This window comes from Haliotis cracherodii, unplaced genomic scaffold (genome assembly GCF_022045235.1).
Source record: "Haliotis cracherodii isolate W230 unplaced genomic scaffold, xgHalCrac1.p SCAF_20, whole genome shotgun sequence".
NCBI classification, from domain to species: Eukaryota; Metazoa; Mollusca; class Gastropoda; order Lepetellida; family Haliotidae; genus Haliotis; species Haliotis cracherodii.
In genome coordinates, this window is record NW_027266276.1 from 11,711,405 (window position 1) to 11,732,515 (window position 21,111).

The 21,111-nt window shown below is 42.5% G+C and overlaps 1 protein-coding gene across 1 annotated transcript in view; it reads left to right on the forward strand.

The window, feature by feature from the left end:
- Window positions 1-21,111, forward strand: part of LOC139470496 (partitioning defective 3 homolog) — a 102,616-nt gene that overhangs the window by 51,574 nt on the left and 29,931 nt on the right. The window contains exons 4-12 of the mRNA XM_071252902.1: window positions 3,139-3,260; window positions 4,776-4,964; window positions 5,910-5,986; window positions 7,818-7,901; window positions 9,991-10,116; window positions 10,509-11,017; window positions 13,008-13,144; window positions 14,512-14,652; window positions 18,733-18,963. Coding sequence (XP_071109003.1) covers window positions 3,139-3,260; window positions 4,776-4,964; window positions 5,910-5,986; window positions 7,818-7,901; window positions 9,991-10,116; window positions 10,509-11,017; window positions 13,008-13,144; window positions 14,512-14,652; window positions 18,733-18,963 — 1,616 coding nt within the window. The remainder of the gene's footprint in view (window positions 1-3,138; window positions 3,261-4,775; window positions 4,965-5,909; window positions 5,987-7,817; window positions 7,902-9,990; window positions 10,117-10,508; window positions 11,018-13,007; window positions 13,145-14,511; window positions 14,653-18,732; window positions 18,964-21,111) is intronic.

Here is a 21,111-nt window from a genome sequence, read left to right on the forward strand (position 1 = left end):
TTTTTATTTTGTACATATATTTTAAAAATGAAAATACTTATTTCTTAATGTTAGTCTAGGTACATGTACTAAGAAATGTTTGTATATACATGATATAGTGATTTGAAGATGGTATTTCAGCATTAATTAACAAGTTCAGTTTGACCAATCCAGAGATTGTCAACTCTGTGATTGAGTGAAATCCAGTCTTAGCAAGGCTAACCAGTGGTCGACAGCATGAGATATAATCCACACAGTCGGGTCGTGGCGACACCATCAGCCAGGTCACACCTTGTAACCACCTGATCCTAGTGAATCGGCTTCTGATGGGGTATGGGAATATTCTGCCCGGCATCCCCAAAGAGGGAGAGAGATGGAGTTATAGGGAACGTTTGTGCTCTAGTCCATGTCTTCAGAAACTTCTTCATCATCTGAGGGGGCGGTCGGGTAGCCTAGTGGTTAAAGCATTTGCACGTCACGCCGAAGACCAGGGTTTGATTCCCGACATGGGTACAATGCCCATTTCTGGTGTCCCCCGCCGTGATATTGCTGGAATATTGCTAAAAGCGGCGTAAAACCATACTCACTCACTCATCATCAGAGTGTTTATTTATTTCAGTCCAGTAAGCTGAGCTTGTAAACGTCCATGACGTCTTTGAGAGATCATATTCATTAATCTCAATTCATCTGCCTGATATTAAAGCCAAACATTTGCGTGCATATCTGTATTGTTGGTAAAATAGCTCCCCAAACACTGAGAGTAAGTTACACAAAGATAAAATCAATCAGTGTTGTGTCACATTAAATTATACGCATTAGGATGGAGGTTCAGGGAGCACACCTATATATACCGAATTCGACGTAATAAGCGCCCCGCTCTAATAAGCGCCCACAGCGATATTTGCTAATATATTGGCTAGTGAACAATACCAATCAGCAACCCTCCCGACAATGTACACAACACTTATTTATTCGAGTATAATACGCACTCGTTTGTTATATGCACCTTAATTATGGGCATTTAAATTCTGGAAAAATATATCTCTCGTATATAAACATTTGAGGCTGTCAGCATAAACCACGAAATTGATCTTTCAACTCTGTCTTTTTCACCAAAATAATATTCTAATAAAAGCCCCCTATTTCTAATTTTGAGAGCGTTTATTACGTCGAATACGGTATGTGTGTTTGGAAATATTCTGCCAGAAGAGATCATATTTTCTCTAGTGTTCATCTGTATTGTTAGGATTGAGTTAATAGGGCCAAATGAAGAAGAAATCAATGTCAAAAGGTGACATGATATAAGTGGTGTATTGTGTAATGGAAGACAATCAGCCCCTGTGTATTGATCAGCAACAGTTTCGTACGTGTTGATCAATAAATATTTAATTTACTTCTTTCTTATTGACAATCTTTCGAACTGTGTTTGTCCATAAGAAGCTTATATACAAAAACAACTTATATTCTTAGCACAGCCTGTATGTTTCCTGAAAGGACAACTTGATCATATTCAAACGTAATGAAAATTTCATTTTAAAAACACCACCTGTGTTTTCAAGAGAGCAAGAAATCCATTGTTAACCGTGACAAATTTTCTGCTATTTCATATTTTTCGTATTGATCTCTCTATCATGTCATCATGGACATTCCACACGGTACATTTCGGCCAACACTCTGGAAGGATCCAGTTTATTAGATACTGCTTTCCCTGGTCTAATGACACAATTCAGCCTCCTTATATAGACTAAAAAAATAACAGTTTTGTTCTCAGGCACTGCCCACATCATCATAAAGTTCATTGCATGTTTCGTTTTTCAATTTCAATTTTTTTTGTGCATTGTGTTTAAGTATGGAAATGGAAATAAATGGAAATAAAAATAAAACATGTGGCAGACTTTATGATGATGTGGGCTTGTGCCTGAGGACCAAGACTATTCTTTTTTTTAGCCTTACATGTGTAACTTTTGAAATTGTTAATCTATAGACATGACTGAATGTTCATAAGTGTTCGGCTTTCCAAGGAGAAAAGAGTCTGGTGTTTTAGAGCTCATATTCCATAATATTTAATCCCGGGTTAGTTGTTCTCCTGAAAAAACATACCCTCCATTTGATACCCAAAATCATTGTTTCAATATGTTTTGGAAATGGAAAGAATATAGAAATATCCCCATCCTATCCTATGATATGACAAACCCCAAGGATAGTATACATGAGGTTATGAAATGGGGATTTACATCATGTTCAAGATTATTGCACATATATATAGCGATGTGCAGGCACATGTGTGTGTGTGTAGCTGCTTGTACTAGTCCAGACTAATGCCAGTTTTATAGTGCTACCCCACTGAGATACCATGTTGCAGTTTAACATGGACACAGCATGCTGACTCTGAACCGACCACTCCTTGTTTTATCCACTTAGTCAGGTTTTTACTGTAACCTACAAAACTAGGGGTCCAGAGTACCCCCAATTACTAATTTCAAGGATCCTCACAGGAAAAATGAAGGTCCTGTAGAGTAATGAAATGGGGCAGTGTACCATACTGTAAGATTACTTAAATTACAGGAACTTTGTTTATGTCAAGAATTTGGTGCAGTGATTATTATTGACTTCCCTCTGGTCGCAATATTTATTTTTTCTGCGTCCATTCTATACATTTGGGTGTACATTTCTGTGTCAGGTAAAACCTGTTAATGTAGAGTTATCCATTACCGTATATCGCTGTGTATAAGGCGAGTTTTCCTGGTGGAATTATGCCTGAGGGTCAGGTTGACAATACAATTGTAAATGGATGCTTCTAGTTCTGCCACAGTCCTACACTAGTAACATGGTGTTAGCTTAATAAGTCGTCAGTCCTGTAGGAATTCCGGTTTATTGGTTCATAGAAGTCTATGCTAGGTTGTAAGATGCGACAATGTTGTTTGGGTGGTCAGGCTCGGTGACTTGGTTGATTGAGTGTCATTGCACCCTGTCTGCATGGATGGTTGCTCACAATATCAATCTCTAGATTGTCACGTCCAGATTCTATTGTTTACAGGCTGCCATTAATAGTTGGAAGATTGCTGAGTAGGGTGTTGAACACAAATAGACAATTTATGACTCTCATTTCACAAAGTGTTATTCTTGTGTCCTGCATTAATAATCCGTTTTCCACTGAAGGTACATCTCTGACAGTACGGCGGGGCAGTGAGCCAGCTCTCAACCTACTGACCGATGATGGCCCACTTGAAAACGGAGACGCAAGTCTTGCACTTGGCCGAGGAAGGAAGGAATCTCACCAGGTAGGGCAGAGTTGCCTCCCTTGCTTGTGTTGGCTCTGTGGTGTATATTTGTCAAGAGTGGTTGCTACATATTAACTAGGGCTGGGACGGGTAACTCTGGTATTCGGGTCGGGTGGGTACTGAGTAGGATCCGGGTACCCATAGGGTTACCCGGACCCGTGGTTAGTCACGTGATTATATTGTTTAATAGCAAAAATTATCTGGAACTCTATGGTTACACTATAAGTGACAAATGTCACATTTCTTTCCAACTATGCACGCATTCCTACTGACTTTATATGTTTGCATAAAGATAAAACTTCAGTCAAATTCAGTGTATGCATGACCAGATCATTTTATACCTGTATCTAAATACATTTTTACAGGAGTACGGTCACGCATTTCCAAATCGGACATGTTGTACCTATCTCTTGAGACCTACAGCGGGTACCCGGGTAGAGTCGGGTAATAGAGGGGTGGGTACCCAGGTAGTAAATTTGGACTCGTCCCAGCCCTAATATTAACCACAACAAAATGTAGTCATATGGTTTTCTGGAGTATCAGTGACTATCTGAAGCTATTTGTCAATGTTACCTAATTTATTGTTACGTCCATGGATGTGGTGGGTTAGAGTTTCTCCCCAGCAACCTGTGCTGGTCATTGTTGCTTAGTATTGCATGACATAGTACACCGATGGCGTGGATGGGTCAGATTGATTAGGGGACACGGGTGACCCAGTCATCAAATTCGCTGTGCAGAGTTGCAGCCCTTGGGCACGCCAGAAACCTATGATTCTGGGTTCGAATACCGGTTCGCCCCGATTATGTTTCTAGGTTGTCAGCACCATAGCCGTGCTCGTGGGTTTCACTGAAGTGGTAAACGTCTGAGACCTGTATCACTTCGGGCTTTCCTCCCACATTAAGCTGACACGCCGTGATATAACTGGAATACTGTTAAAAGCGACATTAAACCCAACTCACTCACTCACTCAGATTGATTATTTACAGACAGCTGTCATGAGGCTGGAATGTTGCTGAGTGCAGTGTTAAACAACTAACACATAATTTATTGACATGGTATCATCATTATGGAAAAAGGAAACCTGTAGCAGTGACTATGGGCATACTCAAATCTGATTTATTGATATTACCCAGTAAGATTTTATGTCCACCAAATTTTATTTTTGTAAAGGAATAATAACTAGTCAGAAAGAAAATCTCTCAATTTGAGTTGTGATTGTTGAGTTACTCATCATAAGTGTAATAAAGGTATCTGCAGTCTGCAACTTTAGCCACTTGCCCGATGCCCGAGTCCTGTACAATTCTGTTTGGTCCAAGCTAATAATAATCCATCTAATTTACTAAAATCTGAAAATGATGCTTTAGAGCCAAGTTTAGGTTAAAGGACTCAAAAGTTTTTGGGATCAGACTAAAAATTTATGAAGGTCATAGCTTCTTATGTTATTTTAAGTTTCTCTGTTGGTGCGCAAAGCATTGAAGAGAAGCATGAATGATGAGGTTATTTATTATTTTACAGGAGAGTGATGAACCAAGATCAGAATCTGAGTCGGACGATGAACGGGTCATTTCTCGGCCAAAGGATCCCAAAGAAAAGAGTCCACTGTCACGGTTTCAGCGTGACTCCAAGCGTCAGTCTCTCAGCAACAACCCTGAAATGTACAGATGGCTGGACGCCCACGACAACCAACAGGACCGTCTCAAACAGGTGGGGCACATATAAGGCAGTGAAGGGTCGTGTACCCTCAAACAGGTGGGGCACATATATAATACAGTGATGGATTGTGTTCCTTCAAACAGGTGGGGCATATGTAAGACATTGAAGGATTATGTTCCTTCCTGAGAAAGCAGCCCAAATCCCCACTCACTCACCCACCCACACATTCATCCACAAACCCACCCACGCACTCACCCACACACCCACCCACGCACCCACCCATGCACCCACTAACTGACCCATGGACCCACTAACTGACCCATGCACCAACTACCTGACCAATGCACCCACTAACTGAACCATGCACCCACCCAAGCAACCACCCACGCACCCACTTACTGACCCAAGCAACCACCCATGCACCCACCCAAGCAACCACCCACGCACCCACTTACTGACCCAAGCAACCACCCATGCACCCACCCAAGCAACCACCCACGCACCCACTTACTGACCCAAGCAACCACCCATGCACCCACCCAAGCAACCACCCACGCACCCACTTACTGACCCAAGCAACCACCCATGCACCCACCCAAGCAACCACCCACGCACCCACTTACTGACCCAAGCAACCACCCATGCACCCACCCAAGCAACCACCCACGCACCCACTTACTGACCCAAGCAACCACCCATGCACCCACCCAAGCAACCACCCACGCACCCACTAACTGACCAACGCACCCATTAACTGACTCACGCACCCACTAACTAACCCACCCACCCACCCACGCACCCACTAAGTGACCTACGCACCCACTAACTGACCCACCCACCCACACACTCACCCACGCACACACTCACCCACGCACACATGCACCCACCCACACACCCACTCACTAACTGACCCATGCACCCAGCCAAGCAACCTCCCATGCACCCACCCACACACGCACAGAAATCCCTACTGACTGACTGATTCCATTGTTGCAGCCGGTGGTTGTGGAGAGGAAGGGTCCGATTGGTGGCAGTGGTACTGAAGCCGACCTGAAACCTCAACACAAAGACAGGTGAGTCACAGCCCTCGTCAACACAGGCACTGGTGGAGTCACTCACAGATGGCATTTCACTTCGGAGAATTTGTTTGGCATAATTAGAAATTTAGACTCAATCATATTTGGCCACTTGACAGTTTTCCCCTCAAAATCATGTCACAAAGTATGGAGACACATTAGTTTTTTAGTGGAAATATATACATTGTGGCCCTTGACATAACCCATAAATGGCTCTTGACACTTGAGAATTTCCCTGTAATATGGCTGGAATAATGGTAAAAGCAGCTCTAAGAACTTTCCTTCTCGGTGTAATATGGCTGGAGTAATGGTAAAAGCGACGCCAAGAACTGTCCTTCTTGCTGTAATATGAGTGGAGTAATGGTAAAAGCGACGCCAAGAACTGTCCTTCTTGCTGTAATATGAGTGGAGTAATGGTAAAAGCGACGCCAAGAACTGTCCTTCTTGCTGTAATATGAGTGGAGTAATGGTAAAAGCGACGCCAAGAACTTTCCTTCTTGCTGTAATATGAGTGGAGTAATGGTAAAAGCGACGCCAAGAACTGTCCTTCTTGCTGTAATATGAGTGGAGTAATGGTAATAGCGGTGCCAAGAACTTTCCTTCTCGGTGTAATATGGCTGGAGTAATGGTAAAAGCGACGCCAAGAACTGTCCTTCTTGCTGTAATATGAGTGGAGTAATGGTAAAAGCGACGCCAAGAACTTTCCTTCTCGGTGTAATATGGCTGGAGTAATGGTAAAAGAGACGCCAAGAACTGTCCTTCTTGCTGTAATATGAGTGGAGTAATGGTAAAAGCGACGCCAAGAACTGTCCTTCTTGCTGTAATATGAGTGGAGTAATGGTAAAAGCGACGCCAAGAACTGTCCTTCTTGCTGTAATATGAGTGGAGTAATGGTAAAAGCGACGCCAAGAACTGTCCTTCTTGCTGTAATATGAGTGGAGTAATGGTAAAAGCGACGCCAAGAACTGTCCTTCTTGCTGTAATATGAGTGGAGTAATGGTAAAAGCGACGCCAAGAACTTTCCTTCTTGCTGTAATATGAGTGGAGTAATGGTAAAAGCGACGCCAAGAACTGTCCTTCTTGCTGTAATATGAGTGGAGTAATGGTAAAAGCGACGCCAAGAACTGTCCTTCTTGCTGTAATATGAGTGGAGTAATGGTAATAGCGGTGCCAAGAACTTTCCTTCTTGCTGTAATATGAGTGGAGTAATGGTAATAGCGGTGCCAAGAACTTTCCTTCTCGGTGTAATATGGCTGGAGTAATGGTAAAAGAGACGCCAAGAACTGTCCTTCTTGCTGTAATATGAGTGGAGTAATGGTAAAAGCGACGCCAAGAACTGTCCTTCTTGCTGTAATATGAGTGGAGTAATGGTAAAAGCGACGCCAAGAACTGTCCTTCTTGCTGTAATATGAGTGGAGTAATGGTAAAAGCGACGCCAAGAACTGTCCTTCTTGCTGTAATATGAGTGGAGTAATGGTAAAAGCGGTGCCAAGAACTGTCCTTCTCGGTGTAATATGGCTGGAGTAATGGTAAAAGAGACGCCAAGAACTGTCCTTCTTGCTGTAATATGAGTGGAGTAATGGTAAAAGCGGTGCCAAGAACTTTCCTTCTCGGTGTAATATGGCTGGAGTAAGTGGCGCCAAGAATTTCCCGAATGCAATGACCCTTATAAAGGAGCAGGTTGTCAAGACACATTCCATGTCCCGAAAACCACAGGAGCGATGGATTCTACCAATAATCTTACTATTATATTTTAAGATACAAAGGGGTAGAAGCCATGGCAATGTTTTTAAGGCTATGTGACTAATAATTGAGAGTATTGTTTCAGTGATGGTGCTATTATTATTGTGCTGAAGAATGATGGAGGGCCTCTCGGAATACATGTCATCCCCGACATTGATGATGACGGAAAGTAAGGCATTACAACATCTTCCTGTTGGTTCATAGCTGAAATAATACTTAATAATATTTTATGTAATTCATGTAGTCAAAAACTTAAATCTCTTTTAGAAAGAGTCTCTTTAGTTTATTTAGGCTTTTAACTCTTAGATGGTTGATTTTCAACCACAGCTTACCACAAATGTTATACTTGGGATTACCCTACCGGTTGTCGAACCTTCATTTTTTGTAGAAGTCTCAATGGCTGAGTGGGTTAGATCGCTGACTTTGTGTGCTGGTGATTAGGTGCCTCTGAGAGTGTGGGTTTGAATCCTGGATAGGACTCAACCCCCAAAAGTACAAAGAGAGTGCATTTCTCAAGTATACAGAGCTCCAGATAACTCTTTTAGGAATTGAGTTTTTACTCTTGTGTTTCTATTTTAATTGTGTTGTTACATTTTTCATCTATTCATCACTCTGTTGGGTTTCATCTAGACTAATATTTAGTCTCTGAAATCTTATATTACACAATGTCCTCCTTGACTCTAAAAATAATAAACAATTCCCTATGCTGATTTAGCTAGCTTGAGCTGGCTAGACTTGCTTTTGTATGCATTTCTAGATTATTTTTTTTATAAAATAAATATATTCCACGGTCAATGTGCAGGACTAGGTTTCATCACTCTGTTGGGTTTCTTCCAAAAAGAGTGAACATTTAAAGATTTGAAAAAATGAGATAATGTTTTAGATGTCTATAACTGTTCTAAATATATAGGCTTGATTCGAAAAGTAAATTATCACGTAATTATGTTTCGGAAATCCATTGTATTTACGCGTGCTGTTTTTATACATTTGAGTTTTTCATTTAATGCATGCGTTTCTTTACGCAAGTTCATTGAAAGTAATTGGGTTTTGAATATTTTTCGGGGGTATTTTACGCAAATACACTGCTCATCTGCAGCTCTGAGTATAACATTTGTTACTTTAGACCACTTTCTAAAAGGCATGTATATTCATAAGCACATATCAGCTGGAATCGAGCCTTTGTTTGGGGACTGGTATGACAAAGCAGAGTTAACACATCAGGGTGAAACGGTACATCGGTGCGCGATATTATCTTTGTTGTTGTATCGATTAGGGCTGTTACGATTCACTCACGTATTCGGTGAATCAAACCGTATCCATTCATGAATTGAATTCGTTATTCATGGCCACTAGAATCGAATATTTTTGAATATGCAAGCATCTGCATATTTACATACTCTGTACCAAAAAATATCATAAGAACATATAATATGCATAGATTTCTTCAAAGACAACACCCTTATAATATTTAGTTTGACAGTATTGTGGTCACTGGTCATTGTAGCATTTGAGCAGATACTACTAACTGGATAAGTGCAGTATATAAATGTATAATATATTTATAATTAACAAACCATGTCAAATAATTTATGTTGTCAATGTTTCACTGAATATAACAAATAATACAAATAATATTTCAGCTGCTACATCAGACTTGTTGTTGTATTAGTGATTTAATATTCGTATTCGTTACCCTATATTCTCGATACAAATCATATTCGCGTCATAGTGTATTAGTTGCAGCCCTAGTATCGATACAAGACGATACACTTGCTACAATAAATTACTTACTACTTGTATAACGACCTCAGCGTTTTTGTCTGTCAAATATCACAGATGTATTATAACTAGCGTTTCAAATTCACTGCTAAATATAGCCGCTACGAACATGTGTGTACAGCTAGCTTTTCCCTTTGAACCTGCTCTGAAATATTTATAGTAAGAAGTTTGCATGCAGTTTGACGTAAATATGTGTATCGCAATATGTATCATATCGCGACCTATGTATCATGACATGTATCGTATAATGACCTTGATGTATCGTTTCACCCCTAATAACCGATGAGGTACCTCCTTTGCAATCTGTCACTACTTCCCGTCAATGGTGAATATTGTGATATGCTTTGTATGGATGGAACTGGTGATTTGTTGATGTTATTGCAGATGATGTTGTGGTGGTGTTGATGTAGATGCTGATAGAGTTATTGCCATTGATGCTGCTGTTGCTATTGTTGCTGATGCTGTTGCTGTTGTTGCAGAGAGTTGGGGCTGGTGCTACAGGGTATTGAGAAGGGAGGCCGTATTGAACGAGATGGGAGATTACGGGTGAATGACAGGATCATCGAGATCAACGGCAAAAACCTGGAAGGAGTCAGTTTCGACAGGTGAGGGAAATAGAGACATACAGTTGATTTAATCCTGTTTAGCTGTACCGGATTGAATTAGGAATACAAATAAGAATAAGAATCTTATTTTCTTCAGCTTGTCGTAAGAGCTACCTAACTGTGTATCATCTTAGAATTTGATTGTTTACAAAAATAGCGGGAACGTTGACTGCCTGTAACAACATTCGCTCGTTCATTGGTTTATTTTGTCAAACGTTCGATTTGTTGTTCATTCGTTTTGGTGTTCGTTCGTTCATTTAGTGAATGGTACTAGAGTACAGTATTTTGTTCTTTGAATTACTTTTCTCCCATTCATTTTAGTTGTAGAAGACCATTCTAAGGCAATAAGAATGATTAAATATCAATTAATCTCCAAAATATTTGTTTTTCAGTGCCCAAAGAATATTTCGTGACGCTATGAGAACAGCAGAAGTAAGACTGAAAGTTGTGAAACATCGAGCTCCTCCCCCACTGCCAAAACAACCACCGCCCCTCATGCCAAAACCCAAAGGTCATGCGCCAGTGAAACCTTCACCTTTGACCCTTCCCCCACCCAAGGGAGATAACTCTCTTCCCTCAAGTCCAGAAAAGACAAGCTCTCCATTGGAGGGGGGAAAGTCTTTAATAAATAATAACAATGTGAATGAAAAGAATGTAAACCTGAACATGATGAACAATAATCAAGGCAATCAAATGCCTGGATCCCCTCTTCCACCACGAGACAAGCTGCCAATCCAACCAGGTCCTCCACTGAAGGTGGCATCGCCTACCAAGAAAACACCGCCGGCTGTTCCCCAGCGCCACCCGTCCACAACGTTGTCAGCACCAAAAGAACAAGCAATCAACACTCTCACAAATACTCGCAAAATTGGAAGGAAAATCCAGATTCAGTTGCAGAGAGGTATGATCCAGCATGACAGCAGTTGCAATATTTGCTGGACAACTTGTTGGTGCATACCGGGGCCCCCATTGCACAAAGTGATCTTAGTCCTAAGATTATCATAAGTCTATGTTAAAGCATGGGCTTTACGAAAGTCTTAGCGCTAAGATTGCTTTGTGGAACGGGGCCCAGGGTATCACTCTATGTTTTAGTTAACCTCTAGTGATGTCATCCTATTGTCTTTATGGGGGTTTCTTTTTCGTAGAGGGGGGCATGGGTGGCCCAGTCGTCTAAGGCGCACGATTTGCTGTGCAGAGTTGCGACCCTTGGGTACGCCAGAAACCTATGATTGTGGGTTCGAATCCCGGTTCGCCCTGATTATGTTTCTAGGTTTGTCAGCACCATACCTGTACTCGTGGGTTTCACCGAAGTGGTAAACGTCTGAGACCATCACTTCAGGCTTTCCTCCCACATCAAGCTGACATGCCGTGATATGACTGGAATACTATTAAAAGCAGCGTTAAACCCAACTCACTCACTCACTCACTTTTTCGTAGAATAACCTCTGAGCAGGGACATGTTTCAGAATATCCCCCTGTCCCAGGGATATTTTGTAAAAAATCCCCTAGTCTTCCAGAGGGCAGCACCTGTAAAGTAGGTTTGTTATGTTTTGAATGTCCCTAGTTAGAGATGTATTTAGCTGTTGAACACAAGATAGGGATATTCTTTAGAATAAACCCAGGTCTTCCAGGGGATAACTCCTGTAAAGTAGGTTTGACATGTTTTGAATGTCCCTACTCCCTAGTTGTCTGTCCCCCAGACCCTAGAGAAAAAAATTAAAAACTATATTTAGCTGTTGAACACAAGATAGAGATATTCTATTGAAAATCCCCAGGTCTTATAGAGGGTAACGGGGCAGGGGTGGCCCAATCATCTAAGGCGCCGCGATTCGCTGTGCAGAGTTGTGTCCTTTGGGCACAGCAGAAACCTATGATTATGGGTCCAAATCCCGGTTCGCCCCGATTATGTTTCTAGGTTTGTCAGCACCATACCTATGCTTGTGGGATTCACCGAAGTGGTAAATGTCTGAGGCCTGCATCACTTCAGGCTTTCCTCCCACATTAAGCTGACACGCAGTGATATAACTGGAATACTGTTAAAAGCAGCGTTGCAAATCTAACTCATTAAATAAAGAGGAAATTGCCGTGATCTTGCTGTTGATCTACACAACCGGGCTTGTTTTCCCTCTGTGAAAAGAAATCAGTTGTCTTCAGATGCGATCGCTTCTGTGGTCTAGTGGTAGAGCGTCTGCCCGGGGAGCGGAAGGTTCGGGGTTTGATCCCAGGCTGCGTTATACGAAAAGACGTTAAAAGATGGTACTTGTTGTTACCCTGTCTAGCGCTCGGCATTAAGGGGCTAAAACAATGACTGGTCAGCTTGAAGTCAGTATACTGTGTCTGAGTGGGGTATTCATATTAAACTGCAGCAGGTATCTCAGTGGGCTAGCTCTACAAATCGGCATCAGTCCGGACTAGTACAAGCAGCCACCCACACGTGCATGGACATCGCTATAAAAGTGCAATAATCTTGGACGAGACGTTAAACCCCATTTCACCTCACCTGTTTTCAGTTGAATATTCCGATTGTCATTTACTTAACAGGAAGATACTTCGGCATTTATCTAAATTCTTTTTGACAAAACGATTTGTTCTTTGAAGAAGTAAAAGAAGAGGGGGATCATGAATACCCCTTCTACAGACTGCTCATTTACTAAGGGGGCAGTGAGGTAGCCTAGTGGTTTGAGTGTCAGCTTGTCACGGCCAAACACCCGAGTTTGATTCCCAACATGGTTTTAATGAGTGGAGACAGGTTTTTGCTTCACATCCCAGGGATGATATGGTTGGAGTATGTCCAAAAGTGGCCAAAAACTCAATCACCTCATGAATGAAATTTCAGAAACACTTGGAACTGTCCAGTTCCTATTCATTGCAATGTTGTCGTTGTGCTGCAGGTGCTCTCGGACTTGGGTTCAGCATCACGTCGAGAGACAACCCCACGGGGGAGAGTCCAATCTACATCAAGAACATCCTAGCCAAAGGGGCAGCAGTGCAGGACGGAAGACTCAAGCCAGGAGACAGGTTGTTGGAGGTCAGTGTGGGTGGTTTCCCTTCACGAAATGTAAATGTAGGGTACACAATGACCTCCACGTTAAGCCCTGGGACAGGCTGTTGGAGGTCGCTGTGGTTTCCTTTCACGAAATGTTAATGTAGGGTACATAATGACCTCCACGTAAAGCCCCAGGACAGGTTGTTGGAGGTCGCTGTGGTTTCCTTTGATATAGGTTGGGTACACAATGACCTCCACATTAAGCCCCGGGACAGGTTGTTGGAGGTCGCTGTGGTTTCCTTTGATGAAAGTGGGGTACACAATGACCTCCACGTTAAGCCCCGGGACAGGTTGTTGGAGGTCGCTGTGGTTTCCTTTCATGAAATGTTAAAGTAGGGTACACAATGACCTCCATGTTAAGCCAGGAGACAGGTTGTTGGAGGTCTCTGTGGTTTCCTTTGATGAAAGTGGGGTACACAATGACCTCCACGTTAAGCCCTCGGACAGGTTGTTGGAGGTCGCTGTGGTTTCCTTTCATGAAATGTTAAAGTAGGGTACACAATGACCTCCACGTTAAGCCCCGGGACAGGTTGTTGGAGGTCGCTGTGGTTTCCTTTGATGAAAGAATGTCTCCGTTGTATAGTTCATAGTGCATCTGCCCAGAGAATGGAAGGTCGGTGGTTCAATATAAGTGCAACTATCTTGAAAGCAACCTTAAACCCCATTTCACTTCCCCTAGGCTACACCTAGACTTGCTCAAATCTCTTTGGTCTTTTATAATTCATCATACTCACCCTACCACGGCTATGCCCCTCACCTCTGTACATAACCGACTGACCTGTGAAGATCTGGGGTAGAATAGGTCTTCAGCAACCCATGCTTGCGTAAAAGGTGACTATGTTTGTCGTAAGAGGCGACTAACGGGATCAGGTGGTCAGGCTCGCTGACTCGGTTGATGCATGTCATCATTTCCCAAATGCGTGGAACGATGCTCATGATATCAATCTCTCGATTGTCTGGTCAAGACTCCATTATTTACAGACCGCTGTCATATATCTGGAATATTGCTGAGTGCAGCATTAAACAACGAACGAACGAACGAGTTAACCGACAAACTATAGTAATATGAAAGAATCGGGTAGTCCTCCACTTCTTTTGAGTAGTATACTGTCACAAACCTCTCAATTGAGCATGACTGATTGTTTGAAAAGAGTTACCTCCCTTACTCCTTCAGAAAATTTGAGTTGCATTAACAGCAGTTAATGGTGTATTTGTTCTTTTAAGTATATAGTACACCTGCATAATCCCCATTATGTATAGGAAGATGCATGTTAGCTAACCTTCATATTTACATTGTCCACCAAACCCTCTAGAGCGTGTTTTATCGTTTACAACCACTGTTGATCTAGGTGAACAGCGTGGAGATGACAGGCAAGTCCCAGAGTGAGGCTGTGAGTCAGTTGCGAAGTATCCCAGAAGGCCACATGTGTAATCTGGTCGTGTCAAGACAGGAAGTTGTGGACGAGCTGTTTCGCATGCCCCGAGAGCTGGTAGGACATCAACTGATATTATTCTAAAAAATAATAGATATTTTTGACAGAACATGCACTTTTAGTTGTAGTTTTTTATTGGTTCACTGGAGTTGATCTGTTTCTACTGAAATTTATTAATCATATTTTAGTTCTGACTTGAAACTAACGGGACGTTATTGGGGATATTTGCTCCCAGAATTAATTTGGAAGCCCCTGAGTGACAGGCAATAACATCCTATGCTTTTGGCGTTCATTCCCTGCTTTGGTTGGAAGTGTTTGTCTGTGTGTTAAGAACCATTCACATTTTGATATGATGCTTGCAATATTCACTATGATTTGCCGTTATGAGGTTTTTATTTCACAGCATTAATGTCCCTGAATGGCTGCAGCAGTGCATGAGGCCCCAGGTTGAATAATTCATCATCTCGTTATTGATCCGAATCACAAACTGAAGATGGCAGAAGTTGGTGTAGGAACATATTAGTGGGGTATTGACTGGTCAAAATGGCTGCTGAATGGTTATTAATAGGATGGTGACCATCATAGACAATCATCAGCTGTGACATTCCATTATGACCACGTGGCTGCTCGTGCTATCGGCCACTGGTTTGATTGACATGGCCTTTGTGTGCCATCACTTCCTGACCGACTAACGGGATCGGGTGGTCAGGCTCGCTGACTTGGTTGATACATGTCATCGATCCCAATTACATGGATCAATGCTCATGATGTCAATCACTGGATTGTCTGGTCCAGACTTGATTATTTACAGACCGCAGTCATACAGCTGGAATATTGCTGAGTGCAGCGTTAAACAACAAACAAACAAACAAACAAAACTTCCTGACCTGATGGGAAGGTGGGGTAGCCTAGTGGTTAAAGTGTTTGCTTTTCACACCGAGGGTCTGGGTTCGATTCCCCACATGGGTGTGATGTTGTGAAGCCTTTTCTGGCATCCCCCACTGTGATATTGCTGGTATGCTGTTTAAACGGCGTAAAACCATACTCACTCACACCTTACTGGATGGTTGCTCGTGCTATCAACCACTGGTTTGACTGACATGGACATTTCACATGAGATAGCTGTAATATTGCTGACTTAAAACTGCTTAAGCTGAAATATATGGTTTTCAGTGGTCTTGTTTTTTGTAGGAGATTTTGTTGATGATACTAATATCTTCTTTCTCAAGCACATGTTTTAGTAAGAACATCAAAACATCACAACCAAAAGGAAAATTTGAAATCCATGTGTATATGATTATTTCTCCATTTAGAAAAAGATGGTCATTTCTCCCTGCCTTGATGATATGAAGCCGTAGTTTACACCCAAAAGTCGGCATGTCATGGGTGATTGACAGCAATCGACATTGTTTTTCTCCATTCCATGCCATGCTATGTCTCTCTTCATGCTGAAATGAACGTGTTGAAAGGAGGAGTCCCCGCTACTCTACTGCCTGTAGAAATGTTTGTTGTGTGGCACCGCTGTTGTAACCATCTTGCTTCCTGTTGGAACGGCCAAGTTGCCCTGCTCTGTATCTCTGTGATATTTATTTCATTTCAGTCTTGTTGTTTTCTCTCTCCATGGTTTTGTAGAATATATATTTCACTTCATTCTCTATTGTTTTGTTGAGTATTCCTTTTATTCTCCCAATGTTTTGTAGAATACATATTTCCTAAGTCCTTTAAAGCCAGTGGCCTTGTGATTGCTTCGTCAGAACAAGTCCTAGGATGGATGTTTGGGAAAACTTTGTGTACACACCCCCACCCCCCCACCCCCCTTGTCATTGTTAATGGGTTTTTTCAAAGTTTCAACGTTGAGACGCCCAACGCTAACACCGTATTTGTGCGTGCATGATTCCCGCGCACCCTTTCGAGTTTAGTTGATTGGTTCAACTGTGTCATATGGCCCTGTGACGCAGGGGTAGCATTATGCAGATGGCTGTTTCAATGAATGCTTGTTCCACCCGTGACGAACAGGTCTGGTTGTTGATGAAATATAGTGATAGCTAAATAGACAGATTTTTTATTCATGCACCGATTGTCTTGAAATGTAATATCCAGTTATGTATGACTGTTTAATAATCTCATACCAATTTTGACTGGAGTAGGTCCGATAGTTTTTCAGATATTGTAGTAAACGACGGTACCTTAAATTATTCCAGACTATATGATTGATTGTTGATTCAAGCATAACTTGAACAAATAATTAACTTGTGATTTGTTTTTTTACTGGTGCCTGCAGTCCAAGGCCAGCAGAAATAGATTGTGTTTATAAGCTGACGAGTGGATATTAATTCACCTATTTTACTATTCCACACCCCTCTTTAGGAGATATGTTAGGTAAAATCAATCTTCGGTTTTGGCATCCAAATTCATCTAAAAAAATTGTTTTGTTACCTTTAATTTTACATTCTTTCATCAAGTCATTTTCTTTGCTTTCTACCAACCTTGGTTGAGCTTGTTTGTTTGCATATTTATTTGCTTATTTATTTGCTTATTTATTGTTGTCACTAATGTTCTTTCTCAGAAATGCTGTTTTGACATTGTAGCTATGCACATTAAAACACTAACATGGTTAATAATTAATTTAACACTAAATCATAATCAACAACTGGCTGATCTGTTTCAGTGAATTGTTTTCAGATGAAAATTTACTCTTCTTCCAGTCGGCATGTTTTGAGTTAAAAGAGTTTTAGAGAGTTTTATGATTTTGCTTTTTCATTTTTTCTCCCATCAAGTCCATTGCTAGAGTAGTTTAAGTGATAAAGACATCATCCTTATTGATAAATAAGATAAAGCGAGAGAAATACCCGAAAAATATTATGAATATCTTATCAGTGTAAAAATTGAGATTAATATGATGTTTCTGAGGTCAGAATAATAGATATTTCTGTTTTACAAACATATTTTGAATTTTGCAAAAGATTTAAAACTTTTATTTCAACAGTATTTATGTGGCTGATTAGCCTTAAATCAACCAAGAAAATCTGTCTTAAAAAAAAGTCTTAAATATTTTAAATGTTTGGCAAAATGTTCACGAATCTCTCTACTCGGTTAAAATTGTTTTCGCTGTTTTGAATCTGTTTCTAGCATCATGCAAACAGCACCTCATGATGCCTTTATCACAGATTGTTTTTATTTAGAAGACAGTGGCAAGTTTTGTCAAGCATCCTACACCTCTGCATGATACCGTACTCAAAGTATCAAGTTCCGTGGGAACTCTATGAGGGGGGATAAGTAGTGTTGTTTATCCACTACTGGTTAACCAATGCTTACTCCTTGAGTAGGAGAGTGGGGCGGGGGTATTCTGAGTTGTCACTGAATTAATGTGGAACTGCATGTTGCTTAGCATTTCTGGGTTTTGCAATTCACTGTGCAGAGTTGTGTCCCTTATGTGTGCCAAGATCCTATTTTTTTGTGTTGAAATCCAAGATTTTCACAGATCCTAGGTTTGTCGGCACCACGCCTGTGGCAGAGGATTTCACCAAAGTTGTAAACAGTCCTGCATTGCTGTGGGTTTTCCTCCCCTTGAAGTTGACAGGTTGTGATGTAACTGAAATTTTGTTGAAAGCATCCTTCCCCACGAACCCACTATGTAGAGAAATGATTATGTTTAGCAGATCTAATGGTTATACTCTCACTAGAGAGAGTATTTGTGGAAGGAGTCTGTTCATGTCTTACTTGGGTTATTGCAGAAGCTGCTTATAGTAAGTCATCCTAAAGATCTGGATTTGATTCCTGACCCCAGGGCCCTGTTCCACAAAGCGATCGTTGTGCTTAGATGATTGTAACTCCCATACTTTAACATATACTTACGGCAGTCTTAGCGCTAAGATTGCTTTGTGGAACGGGGCACAGGGCAATATTCACTCCGTCTGATAGGATAGATGCAAAGCATCTTACAGGTTAAATGGTGATGTAGCATACTATATCGTCTATTAATATTCTTGGGTGGTAGTGGGAGCGAGGTGTTAAATACTTTGAGTACAGTAATCTGTTTGCTTGTCAAGTTTTGTTTTCTGCTGAGAGTTACCTCCCTTTGTGTGCGTTGTGGTAGCTGCATGTACATTGTGGACTCCGCCCTTCCTTCACTTTCAGAGAGATGAAAAAACACCCCCTGTCTTGCAGCCCGGGGAAGCTACAGTGGAGGATGCCACCGTCCCTAACATGAAAAACAAGGAAGTAATCAAATTCGAAATCCCACTAAACGACACCGGGTCGGCCGGGCTCGGCGTCAGCGTCAAAGGAAAGACATCAACTACAGCAGAGGGAACCAAAGATTTAGGAATTTTCATTAAATCTGTGATGAATGGTGGTGCAGCCTCCAAGGTACTGGTGGAACAGAGAATAGCCTGTCCGTTTAATTATTGGGTGATTTATGTATTTTTGTGTTCACAATGGCTGCTGAATATGAATAATGCTTTAGTGGGTGACCTTGAGAAAAAAACAACTGTTGGCCTTAATTTTTGTAACAAAATCCTGGGGGTTTCAGATCAGAAAAGGTCTTTAGCACCCTATGCTTGTTGTAAGTGCCGACTGTAAGAGCTGACTGTAAAAGCGTGCTGTAAGGGCTGAAAGTAAGTGCAGACTGTAAGTGCCGACTGTAAGAGCCGATAGTAAGTGCTGACTGTATGAGCGTACTGTAAGAGCCAACAGTAAGTGCCGACTGTAAGAGAGTACTGTAAGAGCGGAGAGTTTAGTGCCGACTGTAAGCGCGTACTGTAAGAGCCAACAGTAACTGCAGACTGTAAGAACCGACTGTAATAGCTGACTGTAATAGCCAACTGTAAGAGCCGACAGTAAGTGCCGACTGTAAGAGCCGTATGTAAGAGCCGACAGTAAGTGCGGATTGTAAGTGCTGTCTGTAAGAGCCGACTGTAAGTGCCGATTGTAATTGCCGACTGTAAGAGCTGATTGTAATTGCCGTCTGTAAGAGTGTACTGTAAGAGCCGACTGTAATAGCCGACTGTCAGTGCCGTCTATGAGTGCCGACTGGGTGTAGCTGAGACAAGATGGGTGTAGCTAGGACAAGACGGGTGTAGCTAGGACAAGATGGGTGTAGCTAGAGCAAGATGGATGTAGCTAGGACAAGATGGATGTAGCTAGGACAAGATGGGTGTAGCTAGGACAAGACGGGTGTAGCTAGGACAAGACGGGTGTAGCTAGGACAAGATGGGTGTAGCTAGGACAAGATGGGTGTAGCTAGGACAAGACGGGTGTAGCTAGGACAAGACGGGTGTAGCTAGGACAAGACGGGTGTAGCTACGACAAGACGGGTGTAGCTAGGACAAGATGGATGTAGCTACGACAAGACGGGTGTAGCTAAGACAAGACAGGTGGAGCAAGGACAAGATGGGTGTAGCTGTGACAAGACGGGTGTAGCTGAGACAAGATGGGTGTAGCTAGGACTAGACAGGTGTAGCCGGGACAAGACGGGTGTAGCTAGGACAAGACGGATGTAGCTAGGACAAGATGGGTGTAGCTAGGACAAGACGGGTGTAGCTAGGACAAGACGGGTGTAGCTAGGACAAGACAGGTGTAGCTGGGACAAGACGGGTGTAGCTAGGACAAGACGGGTGTAGCTAGCACAAGACGGGTGTAGCTGGGACAAGACGGGTGTAGCTAGGACAAGAAGGGTATAGCTAGGACAAGACAGGTGTAGCTGGGACAAGACGGGTGTAGCTAGGACAAGATGGGTGTAGCTGGGACAAGACGAGTGTAGCTAGGACAAGACGGGTGTAGCTAGGACAAGACGGGTGTAGCTACGACAAGACGGGTGTAGCTAGGACAAGATGGATGTAGCTACGACAAGACGGGTGTAGCTAAGACAAGACAGGTGGAGCAAGGACAAGATGGGTGTAGCTGTGACAAGACGGGTGTAGCTGAGACAAGATGGGTGTAGCTAGGACTAGACAGGTGTAGCCGGGACAAGACGGGTGTAGCTAGGACAAGACGGGTGTAGCTAGGACAAGACGGGTGTAGCTAGGACAAGACGGGTGTAGCTAGGACAAGACGGGTGTAGCTGGGACAAGACAGGTGTAGCTAGGACAAGATGGGTGTAGCTAGGACAAGACGGGTGTAGCTGGGACAAGACGGGTGTAGCTAGGACAAGAAGGGTATAGCTAGGACAAGACAGGTGTAGCTGGGACAAGACGGGTGTAGCTAGGACAAGATGGGTGTAGCTGGGACAAGACGAGTGTAGCTAGGACAAGACGAGTGTAGCTAGGACAAGATGGGTGTAGCTGGGACAAGATGGGTGTAGCTGGGACAAGATGGGTGTAGCTGGGACAAGACGAGTGTAGCTAGGACAAGATGGGTGTGGCTAGGACAAGATGGGTGTGGCTTGGACAAGATGGGTGTAGCTGGGACAAGACGGGTGTAGCTGAGACAAGATGGGTGTAGCTGGGACAAGATGGGTGTAGCTGGGACAAGATGGGTGTAGCTAGGACAAGATGGGTGTAGCTGGGACAAGACGGG